General features: G+C 43.0%; 1 protein-coding gene across 2 annotated transcripts; it reads right to left on the bottom strand.

The window, feature by feature from the left end:
- Window positions 1–1,449: 1,449 nt before the first annotated feature.
- LOC120029994 (nuclear distribution protein nudE-like 1-A) lies at window positions 1,450–15,372 on the bottom strand. 2 transcript variants are annotated; one of them, XM_038975312.1, is made up of 9 exons: window positions 15,279–15,372; window positions 12,539–12,692; window positions 11,143–11,291; window positions 8,349–8,485; window positions 7,927–8,103; window positions 3,897–3,985; window positions 3,599–3,753; window positions 3,193–3,227; window positions 1,857–1,940 (listed from the first exon to the last, which is right to left on the bottom strand). In XM_038975312.1, the coding sequence occupies exons 1-9, from the start codon at window positions 15,362–15,364 to the stop codon at window positions 1,930–1,932; spliced, it is 993 nt and encodes a 330-aa protein (XP_038831240.1). In that variant the 5' UTR covers window positions 15,365–15,372; the 3' UTR covers window positions 1,857–1,929. The 2 variants fall into 2 exon arrangements, with proteins under 2 accessions (XP_038831239.1, XP_038831240.1); XM_038975311.1 differs by lacking the exon at window positions 3,193–3,227 and having other exon boundaries at window positions 1,450–1,940.
- Window positions 15,373–15,658: the final 286 nt, after the last annotated feature.

Here is a 15,658-nt window from a genome sequence, read left to right as displayed (position 1 = left end):
AGAGAATGGGAGAAACTCCCCAAATACAGGTGTGCCAAGGTTGTAGCGTCATACCAAAGAAGACTCAAGGCTGTAATCGCTGCCAAAGGTGCTTTAACAAAGTACTGAATAAAGAGTCTGAATACTTGTGCAAATGTGATATTTCATTTTTTATTTTATGTTTCATTTTTTTTTTATACTCTAAAAACCTGTTTTTCCTTAGTCACTATGGTGTATTGATAAGGGAAAAAAACTATTGAATCCCTTTTAGATTAAGGCTGTAACGTAACAAAATGTGGAAAATGTCAAGGGGTCTGAATACTTTCTGAATGCACTGTATAACCTTTTTTTCTTCTTCAATAACATAACACTGAAAATTAAGAAAAACTTTAAGTTAAAATCCCAAAACTGGCAAAAGTGGTCTAAAACACCATGACAGCACCACTCAAGTGGACATCTTTAAATATGTGATCAATATGACCAATACTGTGCACGTTGTCATATGGTTAAACAGAGCAGGAAGCCCAGAATACTCACCACAACGAGACAAGGAGGATTTCCTTCATCATCCCTTTAGAACATGTTTAAGCCAACACGTTTCCATTCAATTTTAACACAGACACACAAATAAAACAAAACTGTAAAATATTAGATTCTTCAAATGGTTACTGGAATTAAACTCAAGGTCAGAAAGGCAGATGAGGTTGCCGTAGGATATTTAAACCACCATCAATTATTGATGGGCAATATGTCAGCTTGTTAGGAGCAGGTCCATGTGGTGAAGGATCATTCCAGGCTATTAAACACATCTACACCCCTGTGCCAGCTGCCAAGTCATTAACCGTAGTTTTCCCATTCATAAATGGAAAATAACAGATGGAAAGTTGCAGGAGATAGGGTCTCTCCACAGCCTGAGGCAAAGCTGCTAGATACAGTAATACAGACATGTGCATCTTATTTCTTCTGACTCTGGCTAATCTATAGTCTCTCAACTGGTATAGTATCTCTTGCCACGCACTAACAAATCGCAACAGTTAAATAAAACATACGGAGTGTACAAAACATTATGAACACCCGCTCCTTCCATGACATGGACTGACCAGGTGAATTCAGGTGAAAGCTATGATCCCTTATTGATGTCACTTGTTAAATCCACTTCAAATCAATGTAGATGAAGGGGAGGAGAAGGGTTAAATACGTTTTTTTTAAGCCTTGAGACAAGTGACACATTGGTTGTGTATGTGTGCCATTCAGAGGGTGAATGGGAAGACAAAAGATTTAAGTGCCTTTGAATGGGGTATGGTAGTAGGTGCCAGGCGCACCGGTTTGTGTCAAGAACTGCAACCCTGCCGGGTTTTTCATGCTCAACAGTTTCCAATGTATATCGAGAATGGTCCACCACCCAAAGGACATCCAGCCAACTTGACAAATCTGGGAAGCATTGGAGTCAACATGGGCCAGTATCCCTGTGGAATGCTTTCGAAACCTTGTAGAGTCCATGCCCAGATTAATTGTGGCTGTTCTGAGGGCAAAAGGGAAGGGGTAAAACTGAACATTAGGAAGTGTTCTTAATGTTTTGTAAACTCAATATATATTTGAATCCCTCACCGTTTCCTCTACAATAGCCCCACAAGCACTAAAGGGTCAGAATGACACAAAGACAGCCTGTTAATATGTAGTGACTGCAAAGAGGGGCCAGTATTACAGTATGTGAAAAGTGTTTAATCGTGCCGGCCATTTTTATGTCCTTACTTGAAAGTCAACACAATGTTTTCTGTTTTAAGACATATTCTTGTCCATTGGCAGAAGGGAGGAGGAAGGTGTTGGGGGGGCGGGGGGGGCTTGGCAGTGGTACTGTCTGTCACCATCACACAATGAGAGGCAGTAGGTCAGGGGGGGAGGGAGAGGGGGGTGCTGTGATGGCTGTCAGTGTGCCAGGGTCCAGGCCATTCACCGCCCTGCTGTAAACACAAACACAACATGGGTTAGTCTGGTCTACTGACGGTTAGGCAACATCTCACTTATTGCTACTTACAAAATGAACCTTGCTGGATTCATACTATGCGGTGGTAAAACAGGTATATTAGCATAGCAAACATAAAATCTGCCTAGCCTAATACCTAGGTATTGCCAGTCAAATGTAAAACCATACACATGCTCCCTCCCCTCTCTTTTAATACCTAGTGGAGTTTGTTCAACCTAGTTTTGACCATATAAAAAAAGTAAATTCCAGAGTCGGCATGGGTTCGAATCCAGCCCACTGCCCTTTGGCTCCCCCATCTTTCCACTGAAATCTCTCTACAATAGAGCTAAAAAAAATGACAAAAGGAGTGGGCGAAAGAAGTGGGACTGCCCCACTCCTTAAAAAAATTGCTTTAAAAAAAAGTTAATTCTAAAAAGGTGTGTTGTGTATTAATGTACTCCACTTCAAACTCCCGTGTCTGGAATCCTATTCCTTATCTATTTAGCTAGCTAGTACTCTGAATAGTATGGCACAGTGACAGTGTGCTCTTTAGTAAAGAGCTATATTTATAGCTTCTCTACTCCTCCCTGCGGTGAAACCCAAACCCGGTCCTTGTGAGCATGTCCTGCTCAACATGCTCAGTCAAGCTCATATCCATAGTTCCTCACACAGTAGAAACAACACCATGGCACTACAACCTCTACACACAGTCACACCACCTCTACAGGGGACATAGTATTCATACCTTGAAAGACAACATCAATAAGGAAAAACAGAAGGACAGCACCGGCTACATAAGAACAGGAAAAGGTTACTTTTAACTTTAGAATCAGCTGCAAAAATGTATTGTTCACATGCAGTAGTTTGTAGTTAATTGACAACAATTGAGCACAAAATTCAAAAAGTGTACCACAACCAACTTTCCATTGCACTACAGTACATGCTTTCTCCTACACACCACAAAACTGAGAATCAATATCCCCCCGAAATGATTATTGATCCAAAGAAGACACTACCATGAAAGCTACCAACACACCAGCAGATATACAGATATATTAAATGGGAAGGAGATACATCTACTGTATATCAGCAGTGTTAGGAAGCAGAGAAATGCACCGCCACCCAGAGCAGTTATCTAACCCCACAGTGAGTGATTCTACCCCAGCGCTACAAGAGAAAAGTAGGGAGGCTTGTTAATCAAACAGCATGCAGGTGACCCACACTCATCATGAGAGGAGGAAGATCATTACCCAGAATGAATGCAGGGAATATGACCCTCTCTCTCCTGCTGGGGAAAAACACATGGATCTGAGAGACCTTGTCAACCTCCATAACTCCTCCAACGTCAACACATTTCAAATACACATTTCTACTGTCAAATGGATCAACATCAACATTAAGAAATCTAACTGTAAAACCAGAGGGGTCTTAACACAGCAAACAATAAATCGAGAAAATGACTAATGCATTAGGCTTATAACCAAAACAAAGATTTGACATCTAAGAAATGTTGTCCTTTACAAAGTGGCTTTCTCGGAAAACCATACCTTCAATCTCCTGTACCTCACAAATGAGCAATGTGTGTGTGTGTGTGTGTGTGTGTGTGTGTGTGAGAGAGAGTCACAGAGAGTGTAGTTGAATCTGGCTTCGACTTACGTTTTGTCGTAGTATGACGATGTCGTGTGGAGTGTATGGGAGAACTTGGCTGTGTTGCCGTTGATCACATTTCCGTTTTCCGTGATGGCATAAGAGTTCCTGGCTTTCTGGTCCTTGGCAAAGTTCCTGCAGGCTGTCAGCTTAGACTCCAGAGCCTGAGATGGACGTAGAGAATGCAAAAAGATATAGGCCTTCCACTATTAGCAAGAGGTCGATATATGGTATAAGACACAGTCTTAGTGTACCAGAGTATACAGTAAATAGCGAATGTGTGCAAATAGAAAGATGTATGTCTCACCCCCACTTTCCGTAGCAAGTCACTGACGATGTTGAGGGCTGATATTCTAGCAGAGGGAGTCAGCGAGTTACCAAGGACATTGGACAACTCTGGAAAAGGAATAGAATATATAAATCAAAATCCCATTTTATTAGTCACATGCTTTGTAAACAACAGGTGTAGACTAACAGTGAAATGCTTACTTACGGACCTTTCCCAACAATGCAGAGAGAAAGAAAATAGCAAAATAATAGAAAAGTGGAACACGTAATAAAAAATACACAATGACTAACGATAACTTGGCTATATGGGTACCAGTACCAAGTCGTTGTGCAGGGGTACAAGGTAATTGAGGTAGATATGTAGTACCAGTCAAAAGTTTGGACACCTACTCATTCAAGGGTTATTCTTTCTTTTAATATTTTCTACATTGTAGAATAATAGTGAAGACATCAAAACTATGAAATAACACATATGGAATCATGTAGTAACCCAAAAAAGTGTGAAACAAATCAAAATATATTTTATATTTGAGATTCTTCAAAGTAGCCACCCTTTGCCTTGATGACAGATTTGCACACTTGGCATTCTCACAACCAGCTTCAACTGAGCAAGAGGACCTGGAATTAATTTCAATTAACAGGTGTGCCTTAAATGTTAATTTGTGGAATTTCTTTCCTTCTTAATGCGTTTGAGCCAAACGCACGGTCTGATGAGTCCAAATTTAAGATTTTTGTTTCCAACCGCCGTGTCTTTGTGAGACGCAGAGTAGGTGAAAGGAAGATCTCTGCATGTGTGGTTCCCACCGTGAAGCATGGAGGTGGTGTGATGATGCTTTCTGGTGACACTGTCAAAGATTTATTTAGAATTCAAGGCACACTTAACCAACATGGCTACCACAGCATTCTGCAACGATACGCCATCCCATCTGGTTTGCGCTTAGTGGGACTATCATTTGTTTTCAACAGGACAATGACCCAACACACCTCCAGGCTGTGTAAGGGCTATTTGACCAAGAAGGAGAGTGACGGAGTGCTGCATCAGATGACCTGGACTCCACAACCACCTGACCTCAACCCAATTGAGATGGTTTGGGATGAGTTGGCCCGCAGAGTGAAGGTAAAGCAGCAAATAACTACATAGCATATGTGGGAACTCCTTCAAAACTTCCAGATGAAGCTGGTTGAGAGAATGCCAAGAGTGTGCAAAGATGTCATCAAGGCAAAGGATGGCTACTTTGAAGAATCTAAAATCTAAAATATATTTTGATTTGTTTAACACTTTTTTGGTTACTTCCATGTGTTATTTCATAGTTTTGATGTCTTCACTATTATTCTACAATATAGAAAATTGTAAAAATCAAGAAAAACCCTTGAATGAGTAGGTGTGTCCAAACTTTTGACTGGTACTGTACATATACACTACCATTCAAAAGTTTGGGGTCACTTAGAAATGTCCTTGTTTTTGAATGAAAAGCACATTTTTTGTCCATTAAAATAACTTCAAATTGGTCAGAAATACAGTGTAGACATTGTTAATGTTGCAAATGACTATTGTTGCTGGAAACGGCTGATTTTTAATGGAATATCTACATAGGGGTACATAGACCCATTATCAGCAACCATCACTCCTGTATTCCAATGGCATGCTGTGTTAGTTAATCGAAGTGTATCATTTTAAAAGGCTAATTGATCATTAGAAAACCCTTTTGCAATTATGTTAGCACAGCTGAAAACTGTTGTCCTGATTAAAGAAGCAACAAAACTGGCCTTCTTTAGACTAGTTGAGTATCTGGAACATCAGCATTTGTGGGTTCGATTACAGGCTCAAAATGGCCAGAAACAAATAACTTTTTTCTGAAACTCGTCAGTCTACTCTTGTTCTTAGAAATTAAGGCTATTTCATGCAAGAAATTACCAAGAAACTGAAGATCTCGTACAACGCTGTGTACTACTCCCTTCACAGAACAGCACAAACTGGCCCTAACCAGAATAGAAAGAAGAGGGGGAGGCCCCAGTGCACAACTGAGCAAGAGGACAAGTACATTAGAGTGACTAGTTTGAGAAACAGACGCCTCACAAGTCCTCAACTGGCAGCTTCATTAAACAGTACCCGCAAAACACCAGTCTCAACGTCAACAGTGAAGAGGCGACTCCGGGATGCTGGCCTTCTAGGCAGTGTTGCAAAGAAAAAGCCATATCTCAGACTGGCCAATAAAAAGTAAAGATGGGCAAAAGAACAAAGACACTGGACAGAGGAATTCTGCCTAGAAGGCCAGCATCCCGGAAGAGAGAGAGAGTGGTGTGTGTGTGTTTATGAGAGAGAGGGAGACGGAGTGTGTGTGTAAGGGAAGGAGAGTGTGTGCGCTGGTGTAAACTGAAGAGTAAAGAACGTTTCATGCAGTGTTTTCCCCTTACTGCCACAATGGCATGCAGACCATTATTCATGTACATTCCTTCCTCCCATTCCTCCAGCGATCAGTAGTCCACGATCAGCTCCTTTGTGTTGCTGACGTTGAGGAAGAGGTTGTTGTCCTGGCATCTCTGATCTCTTCCGTATAGGCTGCCCCACTGTCTTCGGTGATCAGGCCTCCCACCGTTGTGTCGTCGGAAAACTTAAGAATGGTGTTGGAGTCATGCCACACACATTCGAGGGTGAAAAGAAAGTAAAGGAGGGGACTAAGCACGCACCCCTGAGGGGTGTTGAGTGTCAGCGTGGCAGATGTGTTATTGCCTACCCTCACCACCTGGGGGCGGCCCATCAGGAAGTCCAGGATCCAGTTGTATTGGCAGGTGTTCAGGTAATTAGCTTAGTGATGAGCTTGGAGGGTACTATGGTGTTGAACACTGAGCTATAGTCAATGATCAGCATTCTCACATAGGTGTTCCTCTTGTCCAGGTGGGAAAGGGCAGTGTAGAGTGCAATAGAGATTGCGTTATCTGTGGATCTGTTGGGGCGGTATGCAAACTGGAGTGGGTCCAGGGTGTCTGGGATGATGGTGTTGATGGGGGCATGACCAACCTTTCAAAGCATTTCATGACTTCGGATGCGACTCCTACGGGGCGATAGTCATTTAGACAGGCTACCTTGGAGTTCTTGGGCACAGGGACTATGGTGGTCTGCTTGAAACATGTAGGTATTACAGACCCCTGTAGGGAGAGATTGAAAATGTCAGTGAAGATACTTGCCAGCTTGTCAGCGCATGCTCTGAGTACGTGTGTTGGTAATCCGTCTGAATGTTAACGCGTTTAAAGGACTTACTCACATCGGCTAGGGAGAGCGTGATCATACAGTCGTCTGAAAAAGCTGGTGCTTACATGCATGGTTCAGTGTTGCTTGCTTCGAAGCAAGCATAGAAGGCATTTCGCTTGCGTCACTGGGCAGTTGGCGGTAGGGTTTCCCTTTGTATTCCGTGATAGTTCGCAAGCCCTGCCACATCCGACGAGTGTCAGAGCTGGTGTGGTATGATTCGATCTTAGTCCTGTACTGACGCTTTGCCTGTTTGATGGTTTTTCAAAAGGACATAGCAGGATTTCTTAGAAGTGTCCTTGTCCTTGAAAGCGGCAGCTTTAGCCTTTAGCTCATTGCAGATGTTGCCTATAAATCATGGCTTCTGATTGGGATATGTACGTATGGTCACTGTGGGAAAGACGAACTGACTTGTTGGAAAGGTGGGATCCCTTGACGATGCCACGTCAAATCACTGAGCTTTTCAGTAAGGCATTCTACTGCCAATGTTTGTCTATGGAGATTGCATTGCTGTGTGCTCAATTTTATACACCTGTCAGCAACGGGTGTACTGAAATAGCCGAATCCTCTAATTGGAAGGGGTTTGTATATATAGTGTATCTTATCCATGTCCTTGTTCAGCCACGACTCCGAGAAACATAGGATATTACAGTTCTTCAGGTCCCATTTATAGGATAGTCTCGAACGGAGCTCGTCCATTTTGTTATCCCGTGATTGTACGTTCCCCAATATAACAGTCATTGACATACAGTATACTTCACATAAAAAAGGAGACAGTGTTGAGGTCAGAGCAAAAGGGTACCTGTGGTGTTGGCGAAGGCATTGTCCAGACTCTTTGCGAGCGGCGTTGCGGGGAGAGACAGTGAGGCCTGGACAGAGTAATCCATCTTGTCATTGTCCTCCTGGATGGGTGAGGTGGGCGCCGACATCCTGGTTACGTCCGTACTTCGCTCTCGGACGGCGAGCTCCTGACGCAAGTCTGACAGACAAGCAGACAGACAGACTATTTAAGACGAAGTCAGACCAGACATTCAAATTGAGGTTAATGGTGCGATAGTCTCTCCCAACAATAATTTGTGGCTGTAAGCAATGCTAATGCTGTGAGTACATGGGTTCTATTCATTTCACACATATCACTGAGAAGATGAAAGAGAAAAGGGAACAGCTAATTTTCTAATGAGTGAAGACAGGCAGGGGTTTGAGTGAAAACGGATCAATAAGCACCTCTGGCCTCGTCTTTCAATCTCTGCACTGAGACCAGGACGGACTCCTTCTCATCCAGCTCGCTCTCCAGGAAGGCGTTCCTCTCGATAGCCTGGTTCAGACGCTGCTCAAAGTCCTCCAGGGACACAATTGTAGCCCTGCAGAAATAAACAAATAATTTAATTCAAAGGAAAACGCTGTTCAGTGGACTCTTGGCTTCTGTACACAAAAGGCACATGCTGAAACATACACTGATACCCGTGTTCCACCGTGATGCATTATTGCTATTTAGTGCTAAATTAATCTCTCGTGGACAAACTGGGCAAACATAAATCGAGCCTCTGACTAAATGATGCATGATTTTTGTTCTTGGTTAACAGAGGTCAGTGCTAAATTAACATGTCTGCTGAATGGACATATTCTTTCCACAGCTTACCAGCTTGCACATATCATATTCCACATGTCGATGATGCTTATTAAGCATTGTTTGAACCAAAAGATTACATGAAATGGAAACAATGAAACAAAAATTAAATGAAACAACGATTCATGACGTTAATATCATGTATCATACAATAATGAATCATTTTGAAATATGATGTAAATAATAGTCCCATATAATTCAACTATTGTTTTTTTTAAACAGTTATACTTTTTAATCCCTTATTAACTCTAATTTAGTATGACCCTTACTATGTTCACTGATTGTCTACATTCCCTGGTTCAAGTGTTCATGACGTAAGAAGGCACTGAGTTGCTAAAAGTTGTTAGGTTTACCCGTTAAATTGTTGGGAGCATATACAGTGCATTCGGAAAGTATTCAGACCCCTAGACTTTTCCCACATTTTGTTACGTTACAGCCTTATTCTAAAATAGATTTTTTTACATGTTATTTCCTCAGCAATCAACGCACAATACCCCATAATGCGGAACAACATCACAGTACCAAAACGTCACGATACTTACGATACCAACATTTTAGAATACCATTTCATATGATACTGACATTTTGTCTATAAATTCAGTAGAACTTTTGAAGCAACAGCAACTAGCATTCGCCGGTTCAATAATGTCACTTTCATGCGCGTATCACGTGTGGCAGCTGTAATCAGCCAGCCCCATCCCCTTCCAGCCCTCACTCGCTTCTCTACAGCCTCTCATCCTGCTCGTCTATTCCTCCATCAGTTTAAAAATATATAATTTATCTGTGAAGGCGAGCAGGGATTCAGACACGGATCAGTCTACTGTTGTTACATTTGTACATTTCATACATTGGAGCAGCGCGGAGAGCGGAGTCAGCCTTGCAAGTTTACTGTCATGCAGCAGTGCTGGAGAGGAAAAACAGCTTTGTGACAGGCATGCTTGCAGCTTTACAGCAAAGAAAACAGCTCTTCCCTATTTCAAATTATCTAAGAAATATGAGCCATACAACCAGAGCTACCTTTTTTCTTCTTTCGCGTTATCATTTTAAAACCAATCCTGGGCCGATAATTACTGGTTTGATAAAGAACAACATTAATCAGTCATCATAGCTAGCTAACAACCTGGTAACTTGACAGTAGGTCTAGGCAAATTTGATTGGCACTGGAAGAAAGGAAAAGGTCTGCTACTCATGAGACGTGTTTCAAAGGATTCATATAGGCCTAAACTATATCAAAGAGTGGTGTGTGTGTGTTTATAAGTTTGAGAGTGTGTAAGGGAGGGAGTGTGTGTGTTACAACTGAAGAGTAAAGAAGATTTCATGCAGCATTTTCCCCTTATTGCCACAATGACATGCAGATCATTAGGTGGACAAAGCCTATTCCCCCTCAGGAAACTAAAAAGATTTGGCATGGGTCCATGCCATTCTATGCAGTATTTTATTATACAGTGTGAAGTTAAATGCTATATGTGTTGTATTGAGTAGAAGTGTGAATATCAGTGACAGGTTTTTGTGTGTAGCACATGCACATAACGTTTAGAAAACGGGAACAATTGTCGAACAGGACACGAGGCCACTGAATTTTCCCCCTGTGGTATTACGAAATTACTTGGCATTGTAATACTTGGCCTGGTGTCGTTAGTAAAATGTTGGTATCGTGACAACACTACTCTCATTAACGAGCTCCTTTTGCCCACAGGACTGCCGCTGACTGTGGTTGTTTCTCGGTAAACCGTAGACAATGTAGTGCGTGAAATGCCCAGGAGGGTGGCCGTTTCCGAGATACTGGATCCGGCGTGCCTGGCACTGATGATCATAGCACGCTCAGTCGTTTGCCCATTCTAACGTTCAATCAAACAGTAACTGAATGCCTTGATGCCCGTCTGCCTGCTTTATATAGCAAGCCACGGCCACGTGACTCACTGTCTGTAGGAGCGATCCATTTTCGTGAACGGGGTGGTGTACTTAATAAACTGGCCAGGGAATTTACAGCAATCAGACCCATTTGGGCCAGAGGCATGTTTAAATTGGAATGGGGATTTTCCATCAGTCATCCGATTACTCCCAATGAAGAGCACAGTGGGGAATTAATTAGGATGCATTAATTAATTAACATGCAACAAGCATCTCAGCCTCCAGCATTCATCAGCACCTCTCTGCATGGGGTTAATGTATGAGTTTGTGTTCTGAAAGAGGATGAATACTTTTGCATCTATTGTTAGATTAGTACTACTGGTAGGATATTATCTCTACTATTGCCTTTTTCGTCCAAAACAAACATCCTGAAGTATACAGTAAATATCAGGTTATGACAACTTCTACAGCTCCTCTTCTAATGCTGTATCCGGTATCTGTCTGTTAGATACTGTGTAGTGGTCTGGTCTCTTTGCTGACCTCTTGGCTCTTTCTAGGTCGTCGTTGGACTGCTCGAGCTCCCGCACGTATTTGTGGAGCTGCTCCTTGATGCCCCGGGTCTGTCCCAGGTCATCCTCCAGCATGTTGATCTGTTTGTAGCTCTGGGCATACTGCTGCTCCAGTTTTTCCTGGAGGGGGGGGGGGGGGGGGGGTGTCAAGAGATGGAGAGAGAGAAGAAAGGGAGGGAGACAATTTTAAATAGGCAAAGGACGTTAAAGCTTTATTTTCCTAACACCTCGCAGTCACACGCACACCCAAACAGTGGAGGGAACCACCGTGGTAACCTACATTCTGTCATCTATTTTACAGAGCACTCCGTTATGCTCCATTTACTCCAGCGTTCTCAGGGTATGGGATGATGATGTGACCCCCTATCTTCTGCTCCAGCTCTCTGGAGCTCAGCTTAATAAATGTGACTGAGTCTGCCAGTCTTTCTGACCTATATCTTCTGGATATGTCATGTCTGAATCAATTAACCACTAACCTGGGCCAGACAAATCCTGCTTTGTCCTGAAATGCCGTTTTACATGAACTACATATTCATCAGCACATACATTCTAGCCTCCGTCAAGTAGCTCGTATCTCATAACAAGGCGTTACTCAAGGTGACAGACACAGTCGCAGACACATTCTCTGGCATCAGAATGAGAAAACCAGTCATTGCTGTGGTATTTTCCATAAACAAAGGCATGAAAGCAATACTTGATTCTTGCCTGGAATAACCACCAGACAGTTGAAAATAAAGCAGAACAGAAGACAATCTCACCATCACCGGTGGGGTGACTCGCATGGCTTGAGTCGTAATGTGAACATGGACACAGAGCCACACTCATCCCAGCGCTAATTACGGCATGAGAATGAATGTGCTGCTGATGCATTGTGTATGAGAATGATACGTTTCATGCAAATGAACCACAGCTGGATATAACAGGATGTCGAGGGGCAGTAAAGCACAGGTGCCGATTCCCCAAAGTAGTGATCAGAGCAAGATTGGGAAAGAGAGTTCCTTGTCTGCCTGACTGATACGATTTCTGTCTAAGAACCCTGTCTCCTTTACTGTTGAACATGCCTGATACGTCATTAATAACTTCTATAGGTTGGAATACTGACAGACACATGCTAACGAAACATGCCTCCTCTCTGGAGACCGCAATAAAGGACAAGCCATGATTATATGAGGCAGCTTCAAATAGTCATCAATAAATGATTAAGTCAAGGGTATGGCGTGTTTCTTAGGTTGTCAAAAGAGGAGCATGAACGCTAAAGGCGCCTCTAAAATATTTTCTTGTCAATTCATGCAATAAACTCACATTCCAATAACAATATGTATTTTTTTACTGGAGCCGATCTAGTGTATTGTGTCCCTCTTGTGTACCTTGAGTGAGTCCACCTCGTTCTTAAGCCTGCTGTTTTCAGAGTGCAGGACTCTCGTGCGGTGCTCGGCCTGGCCCAGCTGGGTCTCCAGTTCTGCCTCCAGCTCTCTGCTGCCCTCCTGAAACTCCAGCAGCTCCTCCTGGGCCTCCTGGCAACTGACAGGGTAGACACCACCGGAGGACATGGTTAGTACAACAACATTGTTATTTAACAGTCCATTAGTATTTATTTGGTTTTTACTATGAAATTAAAAGTACCCAGGTTAAGTATATAAGACTTAAAGAAACTATGCTGTACTTTTGTATACTTTTTAACCAGTAGTTCTGAAAGTAGAGCTCACGAGCCAAAAGTGGTCCCCGAAAATTGAGTACAACGTCACATGTGCAGCTATGTGCACCACATCATTGCCCTTTCGCTCTCTTGCTCTGCTGTGGTGGCATGATGTGACTTTTGCTAGCTGTCACTCATATGGTGAGGGGCTGACGCTCATTGGTTGAACTCAAATTGCTAGGAGGCTGGACCACATGGGGGAAAATGGCGCAGCACAGCTTCCAGAGAAACAGTCGCTTTCAAACTACGGATTTTGTGGCTAAGCTAATTGCGGTAAGACAGTAATTCTGCACATAGCGGGAGGTTTAAAACATACTGAGTATTCACCAAAGTTCCGGAGCATATCTTTAAAAATAGAAATCACAAAATCATGTTACAGCCTTCTATGATGAATGGTATCTACGATCTACAAGACTTCTTAAAGTCAAAGCGTATCCTGTTTTGTAGACAGTAACAGGAACTAGCAACACATAAATGACCAATCTTCTTTGTTTATCTAATAACATGAAAATCCTACATGACATACAGTAGGTACTTAAACATACACAACTGTCTTCAGGCCATTTAAACGGTGGAAATTGAAAGCGCAGATCCTGGCCGCTTCACAAAGCCCACACAGGATTTGCACTGTTACGCTTGATCGTGATCCAGCCAATCAAAGAACCCTCTGACTTTCCTAACACCACATCACGTCACTTGTCCACCCTGGCCTCTCCAAAACGGCAACAGACTGTCTGTCTGCTACCCAGAGCAAAATTAGATATTATATAAATAACCAAAAGGTTGGGTTGTTTACTGTGGGCATGTGGCCAGGACAGGGTAGCGTTTCAGGGTGGGGGTTGGGTTGAATGGGGTTATGTAAGTAAGTGTCTGCCGCCCGCTAAAGCCATGGACACACAGCTGCTCTAAAAATGGCTGTGTCCGGGGGCCATCGGCATTGCACGCTACAGGCATGTGACCGGTGGGACACGGTGGAAGGGGGGCCTGGAAACAGCACCCACTTTCCTGCTATGGGCTGTCTGTCCTGTGTTGCTACCCTGGGGGCAGTGGTGTTTTGAAGGGGAAAGCCAAGTGGGCTCTTTAACTTTAAAACCCCAGCAGGTCACCACTTCCTCCATCTGTGGTTAGTTCCAAACGCAGCATCAGCACCCTCGGCGGTCTTTGAACTGCTTGTTTTGCCCAAGAGGTGAATGTCCCTTTTGGATATCCCTGACCTGTCAAGGAACCCGAGCATCCTCTCTATTGGCAAATGTTTTTGCAACAGTGTTTAGGGGAATCCTCAAGCAAGAGCATCTATTGTTGATACTAAGGAGCTGCTTCACTACTAAATTCATGACAATCTTAAACACACATTTATTGAGCGATACAAAGGGGAGTGGCTTTGATTCCCATTGGGTGTAAATGTCCATAGAGTCTCATATAAGTGGGTGTAGTTTCCCCTAGCGCTGGGTGTGTCTGCTGTCCACTGCGATCTTATCAGCAGTCTTTTGTATCAAAACAGCAGTGCGCCTGTGCTGTGTGATGAATAGACCACAGAGTCACGTCTGTCGCCCATTGCCAGTCTCGCACAGATGGGAAAAGAAAACATACATCTAAGACCGCTATTACATAATCCCATTCAGTGTAGACTTAAGATATATCTTTTTGGTATTTTACCCCCTTTTTCGTCATATCCAATAGCAATCTTGTCTCATCGCTGCAACTCCCCAACAGGCTCGGGAGAGGCGAAGGTCGAGTAATACGTCCTCCGAAACATGACCCGTCAAACCGCGCTTCTTAATACCTGCCTGCTTAACCCGGAAGCCAGCTGCACCAAAGTGTCGGAGAAAACACTGTTCAACTGATGATTGCGCTAGAGTGCAATGAACCAAGTAAAGCATCCAAACCCTCCTCTAACCAGGACGACGCTGGGCCAATTGTGCTCCGCCCTATGGGACTCCCGTTCACGGCCGGTTGTGACACAGCCTGGGATAGAACCCGGGTCTGTAGTGCTGCCTCAAGCACTGCGATGCAGTGCCTTAGATCGCTGCGCCACTCGGGAGGCCTTAAGAGACTTTCTAATGTGAAACCAGATCTGTCCCTTTGGAAGTATAAAGGAGTATTGAAGGACATTCCTAACATGGTCTTACATAAAGGACTTTCACAGGTTAAACTGTATCAGTCATTCATTAATGCTCTTAAAAACGAAAGAGTGAGGAGAGCTAGGCTATGAGGTCAATGTAACAAGTCTGGATGGGGAATTTCCTTTCACAAGTACTCAGGATTTAAAGTACAGGTATATATAGTGAAACCACAGGATTCCAACATACTGTCATACTTCTGAGTTTCTGGTGAGTTCAAGTAAAAGAAGCCTGATGATCTTAGATATAGCATTAATGTAACATAAAAGGCATGATTTGTGCATATCTTACTTTTTCTTGTACTTGAGGGAAAGAGTCTTCCAGAAGTCAATCTCCTCGTCTTTCGAGGTGAATTTTGGAATCATATCTGTGTTCATGATATACATTTAGATCTGGAAAATCAACAGAAACAATTTATATTACACAAATCAAATGGATTTATATAGCCCTTCTTACATCAGCTGAAATCTCAAAGTGCTGTTCAGAAACCCAGCCTAAACCCCCAAACAGCAAGCAATGCAGGTGTAGAAGCACTGTACAAACAAACAATTATATTTATCAGTAGCACTGTTGGGTTGCAAAAGTTGAGTGGCAATACATCATCGTCATATAGACAAACAACCACCAGAGCAAATATGGTACATATTTGACCACAGTAGAGTACACAGAGC

Source organism: Salvelinus namaycush, chromosome 35 (genome assembly GCF_016432855.1).
Source record: "Salvelinus namaycush isolate Seneca chromosome 35, SaNama_1.0, whole genome shotgun sequence".
Taxonomy (NCBI): Eukaryota; Metazoa; Chordata; class Actinopteri; order Salmoniformes; family Salmonidae; genus Salvelinus; species Salvelinus namaycush.
This window is presented reverse-complemented; position numbering and strand designations above follow the sequence as displayed.